This window comes from Sander vitreus, chromosome 19, assembly GCF_031162955.1.
Source record: "Sander vitreus isolate 19-12246 chromosome 19, sanVit1, whole genome shotgun sequence".
NCBI lineage: Eukaryota > Metazoa > Chordata > Actinopteri > Perciformes > Percidae > Sander > Sander vitreus.
Genome location: NC_135873.1, coordinates 19,193,184 through 19,212,365, shown reverse-complemented (window position 1 = coordinate 19,212,365; position 19,182 = coordinate 19,193,184). Strand labels below are relative to the sequence as shown.

At 40.6% G+C, this 19,182-nt stretch overlaps 1 protein-coding gene across 1 annotated transcript in view; it reads left to right on the top strand.

Annotated features, from left to right (window-relative positions):
* Nucleotides 1–1,012: 1,012 nt before the first annotated feature.
* ablim2 (actin binding LIM protein family, member 2) overlaps nt 1,013–19,182 on the top strand; it is a 98,666-nt gene continuing 80,496 nt past the window's right edge. The window contains exons 1-2 of the mRNA XM_078276154.1: nt 1,013–1,186; nt 13,978–14,142. Coding sequence (XP_078132280.1) covers nt 1,171–1,186; nt 13,978–14,142 — 181 coding nt within the window. The 5' untranslated portion in view covers nt 1,013–1,170. The remainder of the gene's footprint in view (nt 1,187–13,977; nt 14,143–19,182) is intronic.

Here is a 19,182-nt window from a genome sequence, read left to right as displayed (position 1 = left end):
TGCTCTAGTGTTTCCAACGTTTTAGACACAGATATGGTGATAATAATGGTCCAAAATTATGTGAAAGTCTTCCACAAACTTAATGAAAAACACTGATGACCCAAGGTCAGAATATAGTCACTGGTATCAGATTAGTAAGACCCATTTCTTTAATTATAACGTGCGCCCTATGTACTTTGGTTGTGCGGCACGGTTCGGTCCTGGGCTGCTTGCTGCATTTGGTCCACTCTCTCTCTTACTCCTCTTTTTCCTGTCTATCTTCAGATGTGCTATCTAATGAAGGCAAAAGCCAAAAAAAGAATCCTGAAGGCCTACTTTGAGCCTATGAATAGCTTGATCAATCACTTATTATTGGATGGTGTGGTTCTCAATTAACATAATTGATGTGAATTAAAGTGTCATATTTAAAGACCATAATGCTTTCGCTATAATGATAATAATTATTAAGAAATATAAAGGATACAACTTTAGAATTGAAGAAAATGCAATAACCAATTATTTTCCAAAAACATGTCTGCACTCAAATGTGCGTAAGCATTCTCTTGAGTGTGGGTACATTCTGTTCTTACCTAAGAACAAATCAGAAAACCCAAAATCAGAAAACATTGATGAATGTCGGAATCTATGTGTAAACTGCCTAAGTGGGATTTTACTGTAAGTAGACCTTTCTTCTTAGGGATGGTTGGTGAATCAGGCCCATTTCTCTGATGATACATAACAAAAATGAAGGTTTTACACCATTTTAGACATTCTGAACCTGGATAGTTTGGTTATCACTGAGATGTTAAGGTTGAGTTTGTTGTGGACGTGGGAGACTGGGACACACCCAGTGATAGATACCAGGAGGAGGTGTCATTCTCTTTGAGCTGCACATGCTTCTATTTATAACAGATAGCTGCATAACTCAGAGAGAGAGAGAGAGAGAGAGAGAGAGAGAGAGAGAGAGAGAGAGAGAGAGAGAGAGACACAGGGACTCATATGATCTACAGCTCATTCCAGAGATAGTGGGGGACAGAGCGCTCACTATTATTACACCAGAGCTGCAGAGCATGCGGACGATGTCTTGCAACACCACCAGAGGACTCTGAACAGATTTTTGGGATATTGTCTATATAACTATCACTAAAGGACGTGACAAGATCTCACATTTGGGAAAACAGCTGAGTGACAATGCCAGAGGAGAAAGGTAATGATGACCTTTAATAAGCTATCTGTGGTGTGTTCACCTGCCTGTTAAAGGGTAGCTAACGATTTGCTTGTATTAACCCGAATTTTACATATTACCTAAGTAGACAGTGTTTACCATAAACTACAATAAACTATAATATTCCTACAACTTATGGAAATCATTCAGAAGTTCTAGGTCGTACGAGTGTGTTTGTGTGTACAGCATCATGTATGTGTGTTCTATGGAAGTAGTTCTTTACCTACAGCTAAACAGGCCTCCTATTATGTAAGGAATAGCACTTTGTGAATGACAACAAACAAGCCTGTGGTAGCAGGCTGAATACTTCTGCTGCAGGTTGATATGCTGCCTGCCTGACTGCAACATCCCTGGCAACAACAGTGTTGTCTTGGTCCCCTGCCTGCATCTCTGACACTGGGAGCTCAGCCACTTGGGCTGCTTACAAAGGGGCGAGGGCCAATTGCTCAGAAGGAATCACTATGATATTTCTATAATGATTTACAGTGTGTCTTTAGTACTGCATAATACGATTGTAGTGACCTTTTAAGGGTTTTAGCACATTTTAATTTTCTCTGCGTCTAATATAGACTTAATGTTTCCACAAACTTTCCATAATATTTCTATGGTGACTTGTTTGCAGTGAAAAATAAGCTTTGAAGTAGAGGATGAGATTAGAAGTAAAAAATTTTGTGTAAGATTGTGTATTTAGAGAAACAGAGAACAGAACTGTCATTTGAGAAAGAAATCCATGCACAGTTTGGCTTGCACTATTCACAGATGTCCCAACATGTTCCAATCATCAACCCACCAGTGTTGGAAGTATTTAGAAGTAATACTAGCATGTACAGAAAACAAAATACTCAATTACAAGTAAAAGTGTTGCATTCAAAAGTTGACTTAAGTAGCAGTATAGAAGTATTACATCAAAATGTACTTAAGTTTCAAATGTAAAATGTATGAATGGCCAATACAGAGTGTTTATTACCACATTAACCATAGTGTTTGGTATTTGTATTAATAGAATTCTATACAGAGCTTATGTGACAACAACGGGGTCTGATCCAGAAGTAAGAAACCCGAATCAAATTATATTTATGATAACGCTAATTGCTAAAAATAAACAAAAAAAACAGTTCATTCAATTTGGATGGAAATAGGTTATTGTTTATCAACAGTAACCTTTCAGTTTTTAGCAATATTGAACTAAAAACATAACCCATATCAGGATTTATGTTGGCTTACTAGTAGAGGTTGACGAGATCTCGAGAATTCGTTATATCGTGAAATAAAAGATGACTGTTAGCTGTGAGGTAGATGTAGTAAATACTGTGTTTTTTTCTGAAAGTTAGTGGAGTTCCTTAAAACTCAAAGCTTAACGGTGCTGTACTCACAATACTGGCTAAAAGTGGGCTAGGATTGCCTCCACACAGCTCTCACAGACCGTTCCCTAACGGGTTTGTATGATATCCTGCGAAATTACGGCCACCGCTGTACCTGCCACATGACAGTTAAGCTTAACATCCCTTAGTTTACATTTAGCCGACAAAAGGTGACCGTCCTGCGGAAGTTTAGACACCAAAATGACTACATAAGATTAGAAAAAAAGGTTGTGGTTTGGAGTTAAATCACTGGTCCTCTTAAGTAGTACCTAAGTAGTAAGTTGTGTTTTTCCCCCTTAACTTCTTTTCGGACATGAACTCCGCTCCCCTGTTTAAAAGTCCTGTGATTGAGGACCCAAACATCCACCCTGACCTCCTCTCTATGTGGATGTTTGCGGTCAACATCAACGTGGTGCTGACAGTAATAAATACGTGGAATACATTCGACTTACAGTGCATTACTATTTGTAGCTATATGTACGAATGAGTCAGGAGAACAGCCTGCATTACTCCAACATATCTTTACTTAGCAAACATTTGTTTACTGCTATATTAATGTTCTGAATGTCAAGTACAGCCCATTTAAGTACTTTCCACTACTGACCCCTACCCAGTTGCTTGTAAAAGGTAGCCTCACTGTTGGTCCTCATAAGCACACCACACATATGTTCTCTTTTCTCCAGTGTCTTGTCCTCAACAGCCTTGTTAAAGCCAATGATGATGTTTGCTCAAGAAGGATCCTCAATTGTTTTATATTTAGGTATTAAGTCTTGTTCTGATTAAATTCTAACTAATGACCAACAGCAAAAATTCATTAAAATGGACAAGCTGTTATGCACGTACACATGCATGGACACACACTTACAGCTATGTTTGACATTAGACACATGCACACACACACACACACACACACACACACACACACACACACCACTTGAGGCAGTAGGCCTTGTCTCAGTCTCAGCCAAGGACAGTGTATCCTGGCTGTGTGATGTAATGGCTGGCTGCTTGTCAGCAGTCACAGCGACGCCCGTCACTATTCTGGACCTGCCAGTAAACAAACCATCTTCATGACTGTCCCTTTACTAGCATTACCCCGCTGACATTTTATCTTTCTTACAATTTAAATCAAGTATTGCATTGTGTCTTTATTGTTAGTCATGATTTTAATTCACTCCATAAATAAAATTGCTGTGAAAGAGTAGGCAGATTTGAAGAACACTACAGTATTTGTCACTGCATAATAAACTGTGGCAAATAATGCATTTATATTACATTAACTTACTACTATTTCTCAAGTAGCAGGTGAAACATCCAGCAGTCTGAGTAGTTGGGGTCACTCTGTGCCCACGTAGTGACTGCGCATTGTGAACTTTAAGGTAGTGATATCCTGCGGATATAAACTGTTTTTTGTATACTGTGTTTGAAGCTGCAGTGCTAAACCTGCTTGGCATATGCCAGTGTTTTTGCACCAGGTCTGCTCAAACAGCTGACCCAGTGCTTTCTACAGAGAGGCTCTATTCATGAGTCATGCTGTTTCCCTCTGGGTGGAAGTGAATGGTTCTGCAACACACGCAGCTCCAATCCCTCACTGTCTTTTTCCTACAACTCTTCCATTCCCTTCCACACTACCTTTGTGTTCCTCACAATCAGCTGCATGCTGATAAACAGTTATTAGATAAGCAGAGCATCCTTTAGACATACATTTATATACACGTTATACATATACATATATACAACATGCTTAGCTGTTCACTGATTTTCTGCTGCATCACAGTGTCTGTATTACAGTCACATGATCCTCGCTGTTAGACAGCACCTTCACCACACAGGTTAATGAGGAGAGAATTGTATGAGCTTTGTCTTTCCTTTTTCTCTTCTGTTTTTCTGTTTTGCCATCTCGTCGTCTCTATCTTTAGCTTTGTCTAAATGACTTCAGTCCCCAGGTTCAGTCTGAGGTACTTTTCCTCTTATATATGTACTGTATGTACAGTATATTAAAGAATGTATTCATATTATATACATGTACATATATAAATTGCAGCCCTATAAGAACGTAGCCTTTTTGCTACGGGACACAAATGTCCAATAAGTACACTACAAGTATGGGTTGAGGGGTTGGGGATGTGGCCTGGCTCTCAGTCTGCTGTCCAGCAGTCCAGTTCATGTAAACAGCCCCACACCACACACAAAGTACACAAAGAATGTGAACAGTACATCCATGTTTTAGTGCAGGATTCTATTGGAGTTTTGACATAGCAGAGATGCTGATCCAATTCTTTAACTATCTGAAATCAAGAGAGGAATAATATGGGCTCCATGTTGATCGGACCTCATAGTTTTTTGACATGAGGCAACTACATGCAAATGTTCCAGTAGAGCCAGCTGCAGTAACACGTGGGATCATATTTGGAGGCGGTGTCTGTCATCCACGTGGAAGAAATATTCACTGAGTCATCTGTCACAACAGGAATGGCAGGAACTATATGTTTTCACACAGAGATCATATTCAGTAGAAAACACATTAGTTGCCATGGCTTGCTTCACTTTAGGCCACAGTTAAAAAATGATGACTGATTTAACAATGTTCTCCTTAATGTTATTAGAGTTCAAACCCCAAAGGGGTAGAACCCTAATAACAGTGATATTGTGTTTATGCCGGTTTATTAGTAGGGGTCCAAGCAGTGAAGCTCGCTGCTGGAGCCCTGTTGTTTTTGTTCTCATTCTTCTTCTATTTTTCTTATTATTATTTTTTCATTGTTTTAAAGATATTGATCAATGAACTTTAAAAGGGCGTGGCTTAGTCTAGCATTACAAGACCTTCCTCCACAGCACTGCGAAGGAAGGTCTGGCTAGTCCACACAGCATTTCCAGGTGGGAGAAAAATGTGCTCTAGTTCATTGGTATTTCTTTAAACCAATCACAATTGTCTTGGGCCACGGTGCCTCTGCAAAACAGTCTCAGGAAGGACCTTGTTTTGGTGGAACATGTGAACGTTCAAAAGAAAAACTCCGATTGGACAGATAGTCTAGCTAGCTGTCTGGATTTACCCTGCAGAGATCTGAGGAGCAGTTAACCATAGTCCTCAGAAATCCACCGGAGGTTAGAACGCCAACACAAAGAAAGAGGAAGGGGACGAACATCCGGCCAAGAAAAAGGAAATCCGGAATTTCCGTCCGCAGTGGAGCAATCCCGGAAGTGGAACATCGTGGATATAGACTAGCTGTGGCTCAACACATGAATAGACCTAACTCAACAACCATTGCTCCAAACATCACAAAACGTACAGGAAATATCCACATATGCACCACTAGGGTGGGCTACAAATGCAAACAATGTATATGGCATAACACAAATCAGACTAATAATCAGAAATTGTCCAAACATTACAAAACGTGCTGGATATTATTCATAACAATTATGAACCACGTGTGTTAAACTATTATGCTCAAATAGAGGACACCACACCATGTGCATGGGCCAAGTGCAAATTTGGCCATAAATCAACAACAGTTTGTCCAATCATCACCGAACTGGGTTGATATGTTTAATAAAGCTGTTGAAACATGTCCCCAAAATTTTTTGAAATTGTCAAATAGGGGTTGACAGCGTGACTGAACAAGGGTGGTGGCCATGTCGCAAATGGTGCCATAAAGACCTGGTAGATATTTATGTTCAACTAACTAACAAATGAAAGTTGGCTAATAGGGGACACCACAATATTTTCCATATGGGCTTACAGTAAAATATCTTTCTGGGGCTTTTATTTTGAAACTTGGCTTTATTTTTTGAGAATAGAAGCCTCTGTCCTAGTGGCCCTTCTTACGTTAACATAAAGTAAAGTGCAAATATTTGATTGTGGCTGAGTAATGATGGATATACAGTGAGTCATAATGGAAATAATGGGTTTGAACCAGCGATTGCAGCTTTCTAAAAAGTATTCTTATAAGTAGTAGTTTTGGTAGCAGTAGCACCAGCAATATGAATGTATCCAGGATCAAAAAATTATTAATGTCTACCAGGAAATGAGTTACCTTGGTTCATTTCCTACACCTCTCTGTTCATATGACATGTCCTTGTCTTTATAAGGGCTGAGCCAACAAGGACACACTGGTGTCATTTGCCAGGAGGTCAGAGGTCAGCTCTCTGTCGTGCTTGACCTCAGGATCAGAGATCAAATGCTGTTGGGGTCAGGTTGCAGGCGTAAGCACATAGGTGGATGTCAGAATCCACCTGTCATAACTCCTAATGTCTATTCTGTGTGGATCTATACTTGTATATCTAGCTACTAGTGATATCTCGGCTCCTTTTCCCTGACTTGGTCTATTAGGCTCTGTTCATGTCTTTTTCCTGGCTTCTAGAAAGAGTGAGATAACAGAGTGAGTTTTCTGTTGCGATGACAGACAGGAAACTCTTAAGCAGTGAAGTAATGCCTAGGTTAGCCTATGTGTCAGCAGGCTCTTAAAAACTCTTCACATGTTGTTAATCATTTTATCTAGGCGCAACAGGTTTTTAAAATGTTGCACATTCTCAGTGTGTTGTGTTCCTGGACTAAAATCTGCCATTCGTGCACTTTTTTCTGTTGTCACTTTGGTCATAACTTTGACACTATAGTGACTTGAATTTAAACAACACTAGGTAACTTTTCCCACTTCGGTCCCCCTACAGGTTGGAAGCGGAATTGTCCATTACATTACATTATGCAAGTTTGCCAGATCAGGTAGTGGATCTGTAGTTCGGATGAACTGGACAATGTAATGTAATGGACAATTCCGCTTCCAACCTGTAGGGGGACCATAGCGGGAAAAGTTACATAGTGTTGCTTTAAGGATCCTTAAAACTTGATTTGTGTTGCAGATACAACATAAATCAGAAGGATATCTCTTCATAAAAGTCCAATATTAATGCTAACGTAGATGACCAATGTTGATTTCAGATATAAGCATAAGCAACGTTGTAGCTAATTTTTCAAATCAATATGGAATTTAGCATATTTATTTTGTTTTATCATTTCACTGCCACAGAAAACCTGGTTTTTCATAATTTAGAAATCAAAGAAAGGAAGTGGATTACCTAGATTTTGGAGGCAGGTTGACCTGAGGTTTTATTGGGCATAGAAACTGGTGTTCGAAATTAGCTTTAGCAATATACCTGTGTCAATGTTTCTCTGTACTTGTCCCTTACTAAATAATAAATAATTCAATATTCTGCAAATATAGCTGTCCTTTCATGTTTTTCTATGTAGTCCAAGAGCTACTCATGGCTGATGTGACTTTCACAAAGGCTTTCTCCCCAAAACATTGCGAGAAAGACAACATACAGCAGAGCATACAACATGGTAGTAAGTAAGCTAGCAAGATGAATGTTGAAAAAAGCTTAAGAGGCATATTTTGGTATTATTAACATTACCAACCAGTGCTTTCACAACTGGCAGCAGTATTTGATTAGTTGTTGTTGTTTGCAAATAAGCTTATCGTTATGCTAATCTATGCCAATTTTATTGTTTAAATTCATTTATAGTGTCAAATTACAACAGAAGTTATCTCAAGACACTTTACAGATCACAGATTACAATCTGGCCGATGCACTCTTTGGTTGATCTGGGCCGCTGGAAAAAAGAAAAAAATTTCTGGTGTTTCACACTAGTTTGACAAAAATAAGCAAGACTGTACGGCTGCAGCCTGGAGCCTCCCGTCTGGTGACTCGGGCTTCTACTTTTCAAACCAAAAGCTTGTGTCTGGTCCACTATGTCTTCGTACTTTGGTGTTTTGGGTGTTTAATTATGTAATAATATGTTTTATATATGCAATCATTTTCATTCTATTCTAAGATGGTGCAATTGTAGTTTATTAAGTTACTTAAGTTTTCAAATGGGCAAGAAAATACCATTTGGTTATTCATATTTACCGTCATTTAGGTCATACGGTATTATTGCGAATACTACCTGGCTTTTCCATACACATAAGAATAACATGTAATCTCATTTTTGAAAACATGTTCATGCGTTTCCTCATAAGGGAAAAGGGAAAATCCCCAAGGTCACCAGCTTGGCCACCACCATGTACTGGTGCTGTGAACATGTGGATCCCCTGCGTGCCTCTGCAGAAGGTTCACACCAGGAATGTTGCAGAGAACCATGGGATCCCCGTGAGTTGAGGGAACACTCTATTTTTAGGTGGTGTTGGAGCATGGCTTCTCGGAAAGGCATTTGAGATATTACTGCTTGTGCGGTCCACTGTGTGCCTACCCTTCCTTATTCCATGCATATGTACATTAAAAGCCTTTTCATGTTGGAGTTATGAAATAGGTTGGTGCAAGAGATACAGTAGAATGTTTTTTGTCTGCTGTTTAGGTGTCAAGTGAACTATGGAGGTTTTTGGGAGGTACTTAATTTCAGTCCCAGCAGCAAATGTGTTCTGTTTATGTGTCTTTGAGCAAGACACAGAATGTCTTCTTTCTGATATGTTGTTGGTGACCTTATTAGATAATTGTATGGGTTCTTCTTCATGATGCATCAGAGAGAGATGCTATTATCTATATTGTGTAGCCACTATTGTTGGGCGATGTCCACCGAATTGGCCTATGACGATGTCCAGTGAAACATCTCAGTGGACGATGACCTTATTGTCAGGCGTTTGGTGGAGTTAATTGATATGAAGTCATATTCATGCATCATGCTCCCAGTGTTGCCGCGTTGCTCGTCTGTATTGGCCTGTATCTGTCTCTTCTCTGCTGCGCTGCTTGACTGACGCTCGGACTGCGAATGCGAGCTGCGCTGCTTCATCCAAACTGAAACTGAAACCAAAATCATATGGGCAAAAAACCTGCTACAGGAGCTGTATCCACCACCATTAAGAGTTAGAGGATATCTGTCATCTTATCAATCGTGACGTTCTTTTGCCAGAAATAAGTGCATTCCATAGACTGTAAAAATAAGTGTGTTCGTAATTGTACCAATATCTCTTTCTCTCTCTCTCTCTTTCTCTCTCTCTCTCTCTTACACACACAGACTCACTGTTTTTCTCTCTCTCTGTCTCGCTCTCTCTGGTCCATAGGCAATATGCAATAACAACTATCCAAACTGATGATTTTGAAAAACAAAGTGACAGCCTAAGTGTCCACCTGCAGGTCCATTTGCAAAATCAATCTAGTAGCCCCATGCCTCTGTTTGAGCAGTGGTATGGTATATGTGTGCTAGTGGTAAGCTGCTAATGAGAGGTCAGTGTGTGTTTCCAGAGGCTTCCAGTGGTGTGACTGTATGCAGCACAGCCAACTAGTGTTGCATTGCTCAGATAGCTGCCTGCCTGGCTGCGACCTTTGGGACAGCGAAATCAGGAGTGGCTGTCAGCCAGGGAACAGACACCAGAAAGGCTGATTGATGATATGGACAACTGGTCCTGGAGAAGAAAGGGCACGGGTAGGGGTGGCAGGGAGGGGGACGGACTCTATACGCTGCCGCACAGGACACAGTCACTCTCTTTTCTCAATCATAACCCCTTTCACACATGCACTGCAACCCTGAACATATCTACATCGACATTACCTGGAGGAGCTGTATTTGAGAACGAATGTCTAAATCAGTTGGATCGCACAATAAACGATCTTTACCCTGCCAGCTCCTGAGTATAAAGTCTGTGTAATGTCCAATTGTCCAAGTAGGCGTGTTGATGACGTTTCTATCATGCGGCCAGCGCCCAACGGTACGAAATCATTAGACAAATAAAGGAATGCCATGGGACTCGTTTTTTTATGACCAAATTGCAAAGCTGCTACGTAACAGAGTTGTAATACGCATCATGTCCTGCCTCCTGCACGCTCTACCCAGGCACCACCCATCGCGTAAACCAAATGGAGTGAAAACGATTATCTGGACGGACTATCTCTGCATGTGTGAAAGGGCAACTTCATACAATGGGATGGGTTCCGTTCAGTTTTTTATCGGTACCGGTACCTGTACCTGAAATTCGGTTCCGGTAACCAACGGTACCTTTTTTTGGTACTTTCCCTCTGTAATGACAAGGGTTAGTTTGCTCGAGTTTGCTCTGTCTGCACCTCTGCGCGTCTGTGTATGTGTGTGTGTGTGTGTGTGTGTGTGTGTGTGTGTGTGTGTGTGTGTGTGTGTGTGTGTGTGTGTGTGTGTGTGTGTGTGTGTTGGAGCCGCTCTCTGTCATCATGCAGAGAGGACCGATAATCTCGTGTTTATGCGCTCTCAGGTACCGAAATTTGGCACCGTCTAATTTAGCGTGATTCAGTCCACGATAGTACTGGCGTAATTCGGTCGGTACCCGTTGATTTGACGGACATTGTCCAGAGTTCATATGAGAAAACACCTGTAGAAAGGAAAGTCATTACTTCCTTACATCGCCCACGTCCAACTGAATTATTTCCATTCCACAGTTTCATAATTGATTTGTTCCTCCATGTATGATGACCAGGTGATTCAAGGGCATGCTGGGAGATACATTTGTGAATAAGTGACAATGCAATAAGAGACTATCCTGCCTGAAGCAGGGAAACATGGTGGCACCACCCAGTGAGGATAAACACCAGGGCAAAACTAAGGAAATTATGGACTTGGTGACACAGCAGGGAAAAATGGTTCCACCCTCTTCAGACTAATTATTCTTTACTCAAAAAGATTGATATACTGTTGCCCTGATTACTTGGAATTATGACTGGAATTCAACATGGATTGAGCGGACCACTTATTATTCATTTTGTCAACTAACTGTATTACCCTAATCACAGACCGCTACAACTGTCATGGTTACTGGCAGCCCGACTGAATTGGATCCCCCCCCTCAACAGGTGCAAGGGTACAGCAGTATGGCTCCCCTGAGACTACCAATCCCTGCTGCCTACCCCCTAACCCTAACCCTCGCAACCCTTTCTCGCTTTTGGACATTTGTTTTTTCCAGATGGTTGCAATCAACTCGGCCTCAGACCTTTTTTTTTTTTTACAAGGACTCAAGACTTTCCCCTTCTAAATTCTTGTCTTTATTGGTTAGCTTCACCACCTACCGACAATAGAATCTAGGCAACCATGTCCAAAATCCCTATTCTTGTCTTGATTTCATTTCAAAGCACATTTTCAAGTCAGAGATCAGATTGAAATCTATGTGGATTGAATGAAAGCAGCTCTGTGGATTTTAGCATTGTCCAAAGAAAACTTCATGAATATATATTTTAATTATATCTGCTGACCTCAAGAATGTCCAGTATCATCAGGTGCATTTCTTCATTTTCTTTTTGAATAAACATTCTTAAGAGATCTTAGGAGGTTTGGGAAGCTATGTTTGTGTTGGACATAATTATAATAGCTTTGTTCCATACACTGGATGAAAGGTCCTTGTAAAACTTGCTGAAGAATGTGTGGTTCCTGTAGGTCTGAATATACTGCCGGCTGTTTTTACTCTCCTTTCAAGTAGCCCCCAGCTAAGCAGATCACAAATGAGCAAGTGCTTCTTTGAATGTGTAGATCCATACATTACAATTACAATATCCAACCTAATTCCATATTTAATACTACACAGTCAAAAACATCCCACATCTTGCGACTTCTGTCTTTTAATTAGTACCATGTTTTACCCATATCCATGCATTAAAGCAGTGTGTCAAATGATTGATTTTTGTGATGATTGTGATAAGAACGCCGACAGGGTGATGCAGGACAGGTCTTGACTGTCTTGACATCATAGTGAGGGTGAAAGGTTCCATAATCCTAGTATAACTTTCATATCTTCTATAAATAGACCATTATGACAATTGTATTTATTTTTTTATCTCTGCTGGGTTTTTTTTTTATCATCACAGTATGCGTTTCAAATCCAACTAAAATGGGTGGAGTGGGCAGTCTGACCAGAAGTGACTTACTTTGATTAAATAAGTAAGAGCCAGCACTACTTCAACAGTCTCTTCAGTCTAAAGCTTAGATCGGGCCCAAAAAATCAAGCCCGACCCTACCCGAGCCCGTGCACGTTGTGTCCGAGCCCGGCCTGGCCCGACACATTAACTGGAATTATGAGCCAGAGCCCGATTTAAAGCCGACAATTTTTTAATACGTGGGCCGTTATAACTGATGTTCTCAACTACAATTCTGAGTTGTTTGAACTACAGAAATCTGTTTAGAATTATCTTAATGAATAATGCAACGAAGACGAAGGATGTAAACTGCGCTGTTTGTTTATTCAGAATGGAATGGATCGCAAATAGATCCGAATGAAGAAACGTAAAAAAAAACTGCATTTCTCTGTGAGGGCTTGCCTCGCCCTCAGGAGTATGATTGGAGAAGTAACAAAAGAGGCCATTGAAGGCTGACTATCATCTCTTCTGCCAGGGCAAGCCTGCATCATGTGTTTTTCTTTACATCTTCTGACTGTAACTTTGTAGCCTAACTTGTGCAACTTTGTACACATTTGTTGCCTAAAAATATATATAATATTTCTGATAATGGCATAGCTTTCTCCCCACCCATTTAGGCTGATAAAGTAATGATTAAAAAAACACAAATGCTTGATCAAGGGCCCAGCCCGGCCCGGCCCGAGGATAGTGTTGGGAAATATCGGCTAAAGCTAAAGAATTGTAGCTTTAACTTAATCTAAGTCAAAACATTGTGCCAATAAAAACCCCAATTAACATCCAAAGATTTGAGTGAACCTGAAAGAAGGATGTTCAACAGAAAATCGTTCTTAGTGAGTTTTCAGCGAGCAGCTCTGTTTGGCTCATAGCTATTATCCCAACGCTTCCCTCTCTCTCTCTCTCTCTCTCTCTCTCTCTCTCTCTCTCTCTCTTTAAATCAAATCATTTGATGAACTCCCCTTTCCAAGCCCAATTACCGGTAACCATGGAGGCCTGATGAAGCCGGCCTGATGACACAAATGTTTCCTGAGGACACAAAGGGCCTTTTATTCAGCTGATGCCGCAGACACTGTTGAGAGGCCGATCAGTATGGGAGCATATTATGGGTTCTGATGAAAGGGGAAAAGGGTGAGGTGTGCTGAAGATGCTGGCTCTGTGTGTATGACTTCACCTCAGCCATGTTGTAGTGCTCTGTTATCATTTTTTTCTTTGCTGCTGTTATCATTTTTATGGTTAGTCTCCAGGGAACGAATGTAAGAAACTGCAATGTCTCCTTAGGTAATGGAAAAAAGAAACAACTTTGCAATAATGAAATATGACACAAAAACTAAGATATGTGTGATGGATGACGAACTGGGGAAATGGGAATAAGACTTAAACTTACACCACACTGTCTGGTAGATACCTGTCAGCTTTATCACCAAATTCAACAATTGCTAATGTCAGTTTGGAGATTCTCATCATTGTTTGTGTGTCTCTGTGTACACATAGTCCTGTATATGCTAGAATAAGATCTGAAATGGTCTCCTGTCTGTCTCTGTCTGTCTCCTGCAGTGTTTCAGCAGCAGGCTGTCCACAGCCCTCTGGAGCAGCAGAAGCAGAAAGCAAATCAGGGCGGAGGAAGACCTATCCCCTGTCAGAACTGTGGGAAGCCATGCAAAGGGGAGGCTCTCCGCGTCCAGAACAAACACTTCCACATCAAGTGCTTCGCCTGTAAAGGTATGTAACAGCCAGCTATCCCCGATCACCTGTGCACAGTCACCCCACAGCCCACAATTCTCAAACATAGCATCTAGGGGAAATCTGTAGTTTTTATGGATACATAGAACAGATGGTAACAGAGCCAGGGGTCAGAGCAGGCGGGCAGTGTCAGATCGGTTCAGAGCCCCAGAACAAAATCACCCACAGTATATATTAACATCCAGAACACAATATTCACTCTCAGTGGTTTCTGTGACATGAGAAATACTTTCAATGTAATGTTGAGCTGCCTAAAGGACAGTAGCGTGTAAAGTCACGCTACTGACCACCTGTGTGGAACAAATCTCTTCTGCAGTACCATCTGCTGTGTCATGTTTTAAACTCAGATGGATTTTGATTGGCTGTCAGTGTCTCTATCGTTCAGCAAATCGCTCTGAAAGTGATCCCAACGATATTGTCTGCCACTGCCCTTACAGTTATAGTTGTGGTGTGGACTCCACCATCCACTGTAGTTAGAACGATTTTAAAAACTATATATTTATAGTTATTGTTCTTGGTGTAGACGGTCCTTTAGACTTGCTGCAATTGGTGGCAGAGGTGGCCGCGCGAAGTAAACCTGCACAATCTTTGCATTAGGTTAAATGTTTGTGATTTTTGTCACACCGTTGGCCAATGTTGTCACCTTTGAGGGGACAGAGAGCTGGAGAGTCCAAAGTAGTGCTCTGCAGCAGATAGTGCTCTCCATTCTTGTAAAGTCATTTCTAATGATATTGTTATTGATAGTTTGGCAATAAGAGGGAATTAGCTAAGAAAGTTATTACTGATGGGTCAGTCAGGACTAATCAGCTACAGAGATGTGTATATTCCTGTGTATGAATGAGTGTGTATGAGAGAGGGGGTTGGCGTGTGTGTGTGGGTGTGCGTGTTTCGGGTTGGGTGGCTGCAAGCGTCAGATACTTGGAACGCATGTGTTCTCTGTGTGCGTGGATGTGGGTATTGACTGTAATTTATAGGTGTGTGTGTGCGTGTGCGTGTGTGTGTTTGCGCCCCTCCCCACCCAGGCTCTCAGCATGAGCTTTGTGTCAGACTGCAGTTGTTGTCAACACATACTGTGGTTGCTAGGCAACCGTTGGTGTCACTACAATGTTGGCAGTCTCTGAGTGTATCACCTTTAATCTTACAGTGACCAGCAGACTCCGTGTCTGTACACTCTCCACCCCCCTCTCCTTCTCCTCCTCCATCTTTAACGCTATGAAAAACGGGATGAAAGAGCGTGTAGACTCATGATGTATTTGTGGTGATGGCAGAAATCAACTGCGACTAATGATCCGCTCAGTCCATAGCAATTATAATTTCGCATTTTTTATTAGTTTTTATTTTTATTTCGTTTTGACTTTTTGTTTTCAAATTCAGTTTAGTTTTAATTAGTTTTTAAAGCGGGTTTGCTAGTTTAGTTTAGTTTAAATATTTTGAAAATGCTTAGTTTTATTTTAGTTTTTATTAGTTTTATTCTTTTTTGTAATATGGGTCTGGGGCAAAAAAAGGTCAGAAAAAGTATTGTGTAATAATATCTCAACAAAAACATTGAACATAATCCAATTTTAGAAATATGTATTCACAATGTACTCAACAATAACACCAGTACATAACATGTACATATAATGAGCACAAATATGTAAACAGTCTACACAAGACGCTGCAGTAAGTGCAAAATGTTTAAATGATGTTTGTCAGGACAAAAACTAAATAGCCAATAAACTAAAGAAGACGTACATGAACAGGTATTTTGAACTTTGGTTGTGTCTAACTTATTGAAATCAATCGACTCACACAGTTTGTAGACGTCCCAGTATCAATACACATATTAACCCATGCTTCCTCCCGCTTTTGGTGTTCCTGGGTATTTACTAACCAGCAGCTATCGGGTCTCCGGTGAAAGCCTTCCTGTAGTGTTCTCTGTCCTACGGTTGTCTCGGTCATGCTGCCTTGCCCTGTACCGGGGTTAGCTTCTCTTTCGGGGAAAGGGAGCTTAGCGTTCTCCTTTACCTTGTTAAGGTAAGCTAGGTTAGCCTCCTTGTGCGCGCTTCTCAAATGTACTTTCAAATTTGTGCAAGACACTTACTCTTATCTGACACAGTCATAATCAAATAGGACTCTGCCGCTTTCTTCCGACTTTCGGTACCGCCATGATGCCAGGCGAGGGGCATGGACAATGTTGTGTTCAATTTAACATGGAATGTCGGAATTTCTGTGTTCCCAGTCAGAAACTATATATATGTCTATGGCATAGACTGTATAAAACAGGTCTATGGTCGGAAATGTCAACTCTGAAAGATATAACGTTATTTGCTCTATGAAAGACATTGACAAAGAACAAAACTAAGGACATTTACTCGATACATTTATTTTATTTTAGTTAGTTTTGCAAACAGTCATTACAGTTTTCGTTATTTTGTTCATTTTCGTTAACAATTATAACCTTGGTCAATAGTCCATCATGCCTACCCCAAGAGCAGCATTATCATAAAAACTAGGGCTGTCAAACAATAAAAAAATTTTAATCGCGATTAATCGCTGAATTTCTATAGTTAATCGCTTATTTTATCACATGATTAAAATTCTATTATTTTGCGTTTCAGAACTGTTTTTAAGTACATATTAATAATGGAAAGCAATTCTTACCAGTGGATCTTGATTGGGAATCAAATTAATGCAAAGAAAGTGACTTTATGAACTTGATTTTAAGATTTGAGAAGAATGAGACAGCGTTTGCAGCACCTTGCAGCTGTTCCAGTTTGGCTGCTTTCTCCGTGTTGTACAGGCTGTGTATGGTGAAACTACTGCCCCCCCTCGACGGCAACGAGACAGGTCAGAACATGCCAACCGTAGTACGTCTTTAAGACCCGAGTACTCTACGATGCTGACAGGTCTGCAGTTAGTTGCCACCCATTTCGCAAGAGCTGTAGTAATTTTTGGGGATTTGGTTTCATCCACAGGTCGGCAAGTAGCACTCTCCAAAATAGTGCTTTTCCTGAGTGAGTAGCATGCTAGTGGGTAGCATCAACCAGAGTCACGTTAATTTGCTCGTAGGTGGTAGCTCAAGCTTGACATGCTTCAAATTAAGCAAATTGTACCACGGACGTGGTACAATTTGTACCTTGACACAATTTGAGCCTTGTATACTCCCCCATTTGATAAGATCTTGTCCTATGGTCACCCCAGGGTTCGACATAAGCAATGGCCTGGGGCCATTAAAAAAGTATGTCGGGCAAGTTGATTGGCCAGTTGCTGGCCCCTTCGGGCTGATGATATTGTTTGTGCAAAATCAAAGTCACGAGTCAGTTTCTAGTAATTTGTTCCAAATATATTTATTGTGAAACATTTAATTCAACAAAGGAGTTTGCATGGCATTTACATGTTTCCTTAAGAATAATCAAAACAACAAAAACAGTAACAGACATCATACAAATAGTAACAGAGACAGTGACAGACGTAATACAAATTGAAAATATATATACAAATAAAAACCTGACATAGCTTACCACCCTCTCCCTTTAACTCTCTAAGGATCCCTTTCTTCAGTTACCCACCCCAGGAGTGTATTCTTACTTATGTCATAAAGGCCTTCTCTGCCAAGGTAAGAGTGCAAGGGAAGCCAAACTTTCTCAAAATCCCTAAGCTTGTCCTTCAGGATGAATCTAATTCTCTCCAAGTGTAGAGTATCGGTCAGTTCTGTCAGCCAGTGCTTGAAGGAGGGCACCTCTTTCTTTTTCCAAAAAAGTAAGATAAGTTTGTTTGCGATTATAGCACCATATGCCAGAAGACACTGTTGTGCTACTCTTAACTTCCTTAACTCCTCAGATATACCCAGAACTATTAAAACAGGGTCAGGCTCCTGGATCCTCCAAGATCATAGAGAGAAAATTAAATATGTCGCACCAGAACTCTTGCAATTTGGGACATAAAGCGTAGCTATGAAGCATGCATTCACATTTCTCACAGAGGGGTGACACTTCTGGAAATATTTTATGCAATTTTGCTTTAGAATAGTGAAGTCTGTGAAGAATTTTAAACTGTATTAAGCAGTGTCGAGCATTAATGGAGCAGTCGTGGATATAGTCCAAGCTCCCCTCCCAAACATTTGGTAGTATTGAGACACCCATTCTTCTTTTAAACGGTCCATATCTGGAAGACATATGCCTTGTAAAGTCTCATATATTTGAGAAATTATGTAACGTGACTTAGCAAACAGTTGTAAGCAGGTCTCTGACTTATCTGGCTTTGCATTGTCGAAATTGGGAAGATGAGCTCTGACATAGTCTCTAATCTGAAGATATCTGAAAAAATTATTCTTAGGCAGGTTATGTTTCTCCCGAAGTTGTTGGAAAGATGCAAACGTTCCTCCCACATATACAGTGGGGCAAAAAAATATTTAGTCAGCCACCAATTGTGCAAGTTCTCCCACTTAAAAAGATGAGAGAGGCCTGTAATTTTCATCATAGGTACACTTCAACTATGAGAGACAAAATGAGAAAAAAAACCCCGAAAATCACATTGTATGATTTTTAATTTATTTATTTGCAAATTATGGTGGAAAATAAGTATTTGGTCAATAACAAAAGTTCATCTCAATACTTTGTTATATACCCTTTGTTGGCAATGACAGAGGTCAAATGTTTTCTGTAAGTCTTCACAAGGTTTTCACACACTGTTGCTGGTATTTTGGCCCATTCCTCCATGCAGATCTCCTCTAGAGCAGTGATGTTTTGGGGCTGTCGCTGGGCAACACGGACTTTCAACTCCCTCCAAAGATTTTCTATGGGGTTGAGATCTGGAGACTGGCTAGGCCACTCCAGGACCTTGAAATGCTTCTTACGAAGCCACTCCTTCATTGCCCGGGCGGTGTGTTTGGGATCATTGTCATGCTGAAAGACCCAGCCACGTTTCATCGTCAATGCCCTTGCTGATGGAAGGAGGTTTTCACTCAAAATCTCACGATACATGGCCCCATTCATTCTTTCCTTTACACGGATCAGTCGTCCTGGTCCCTTTGCAGAA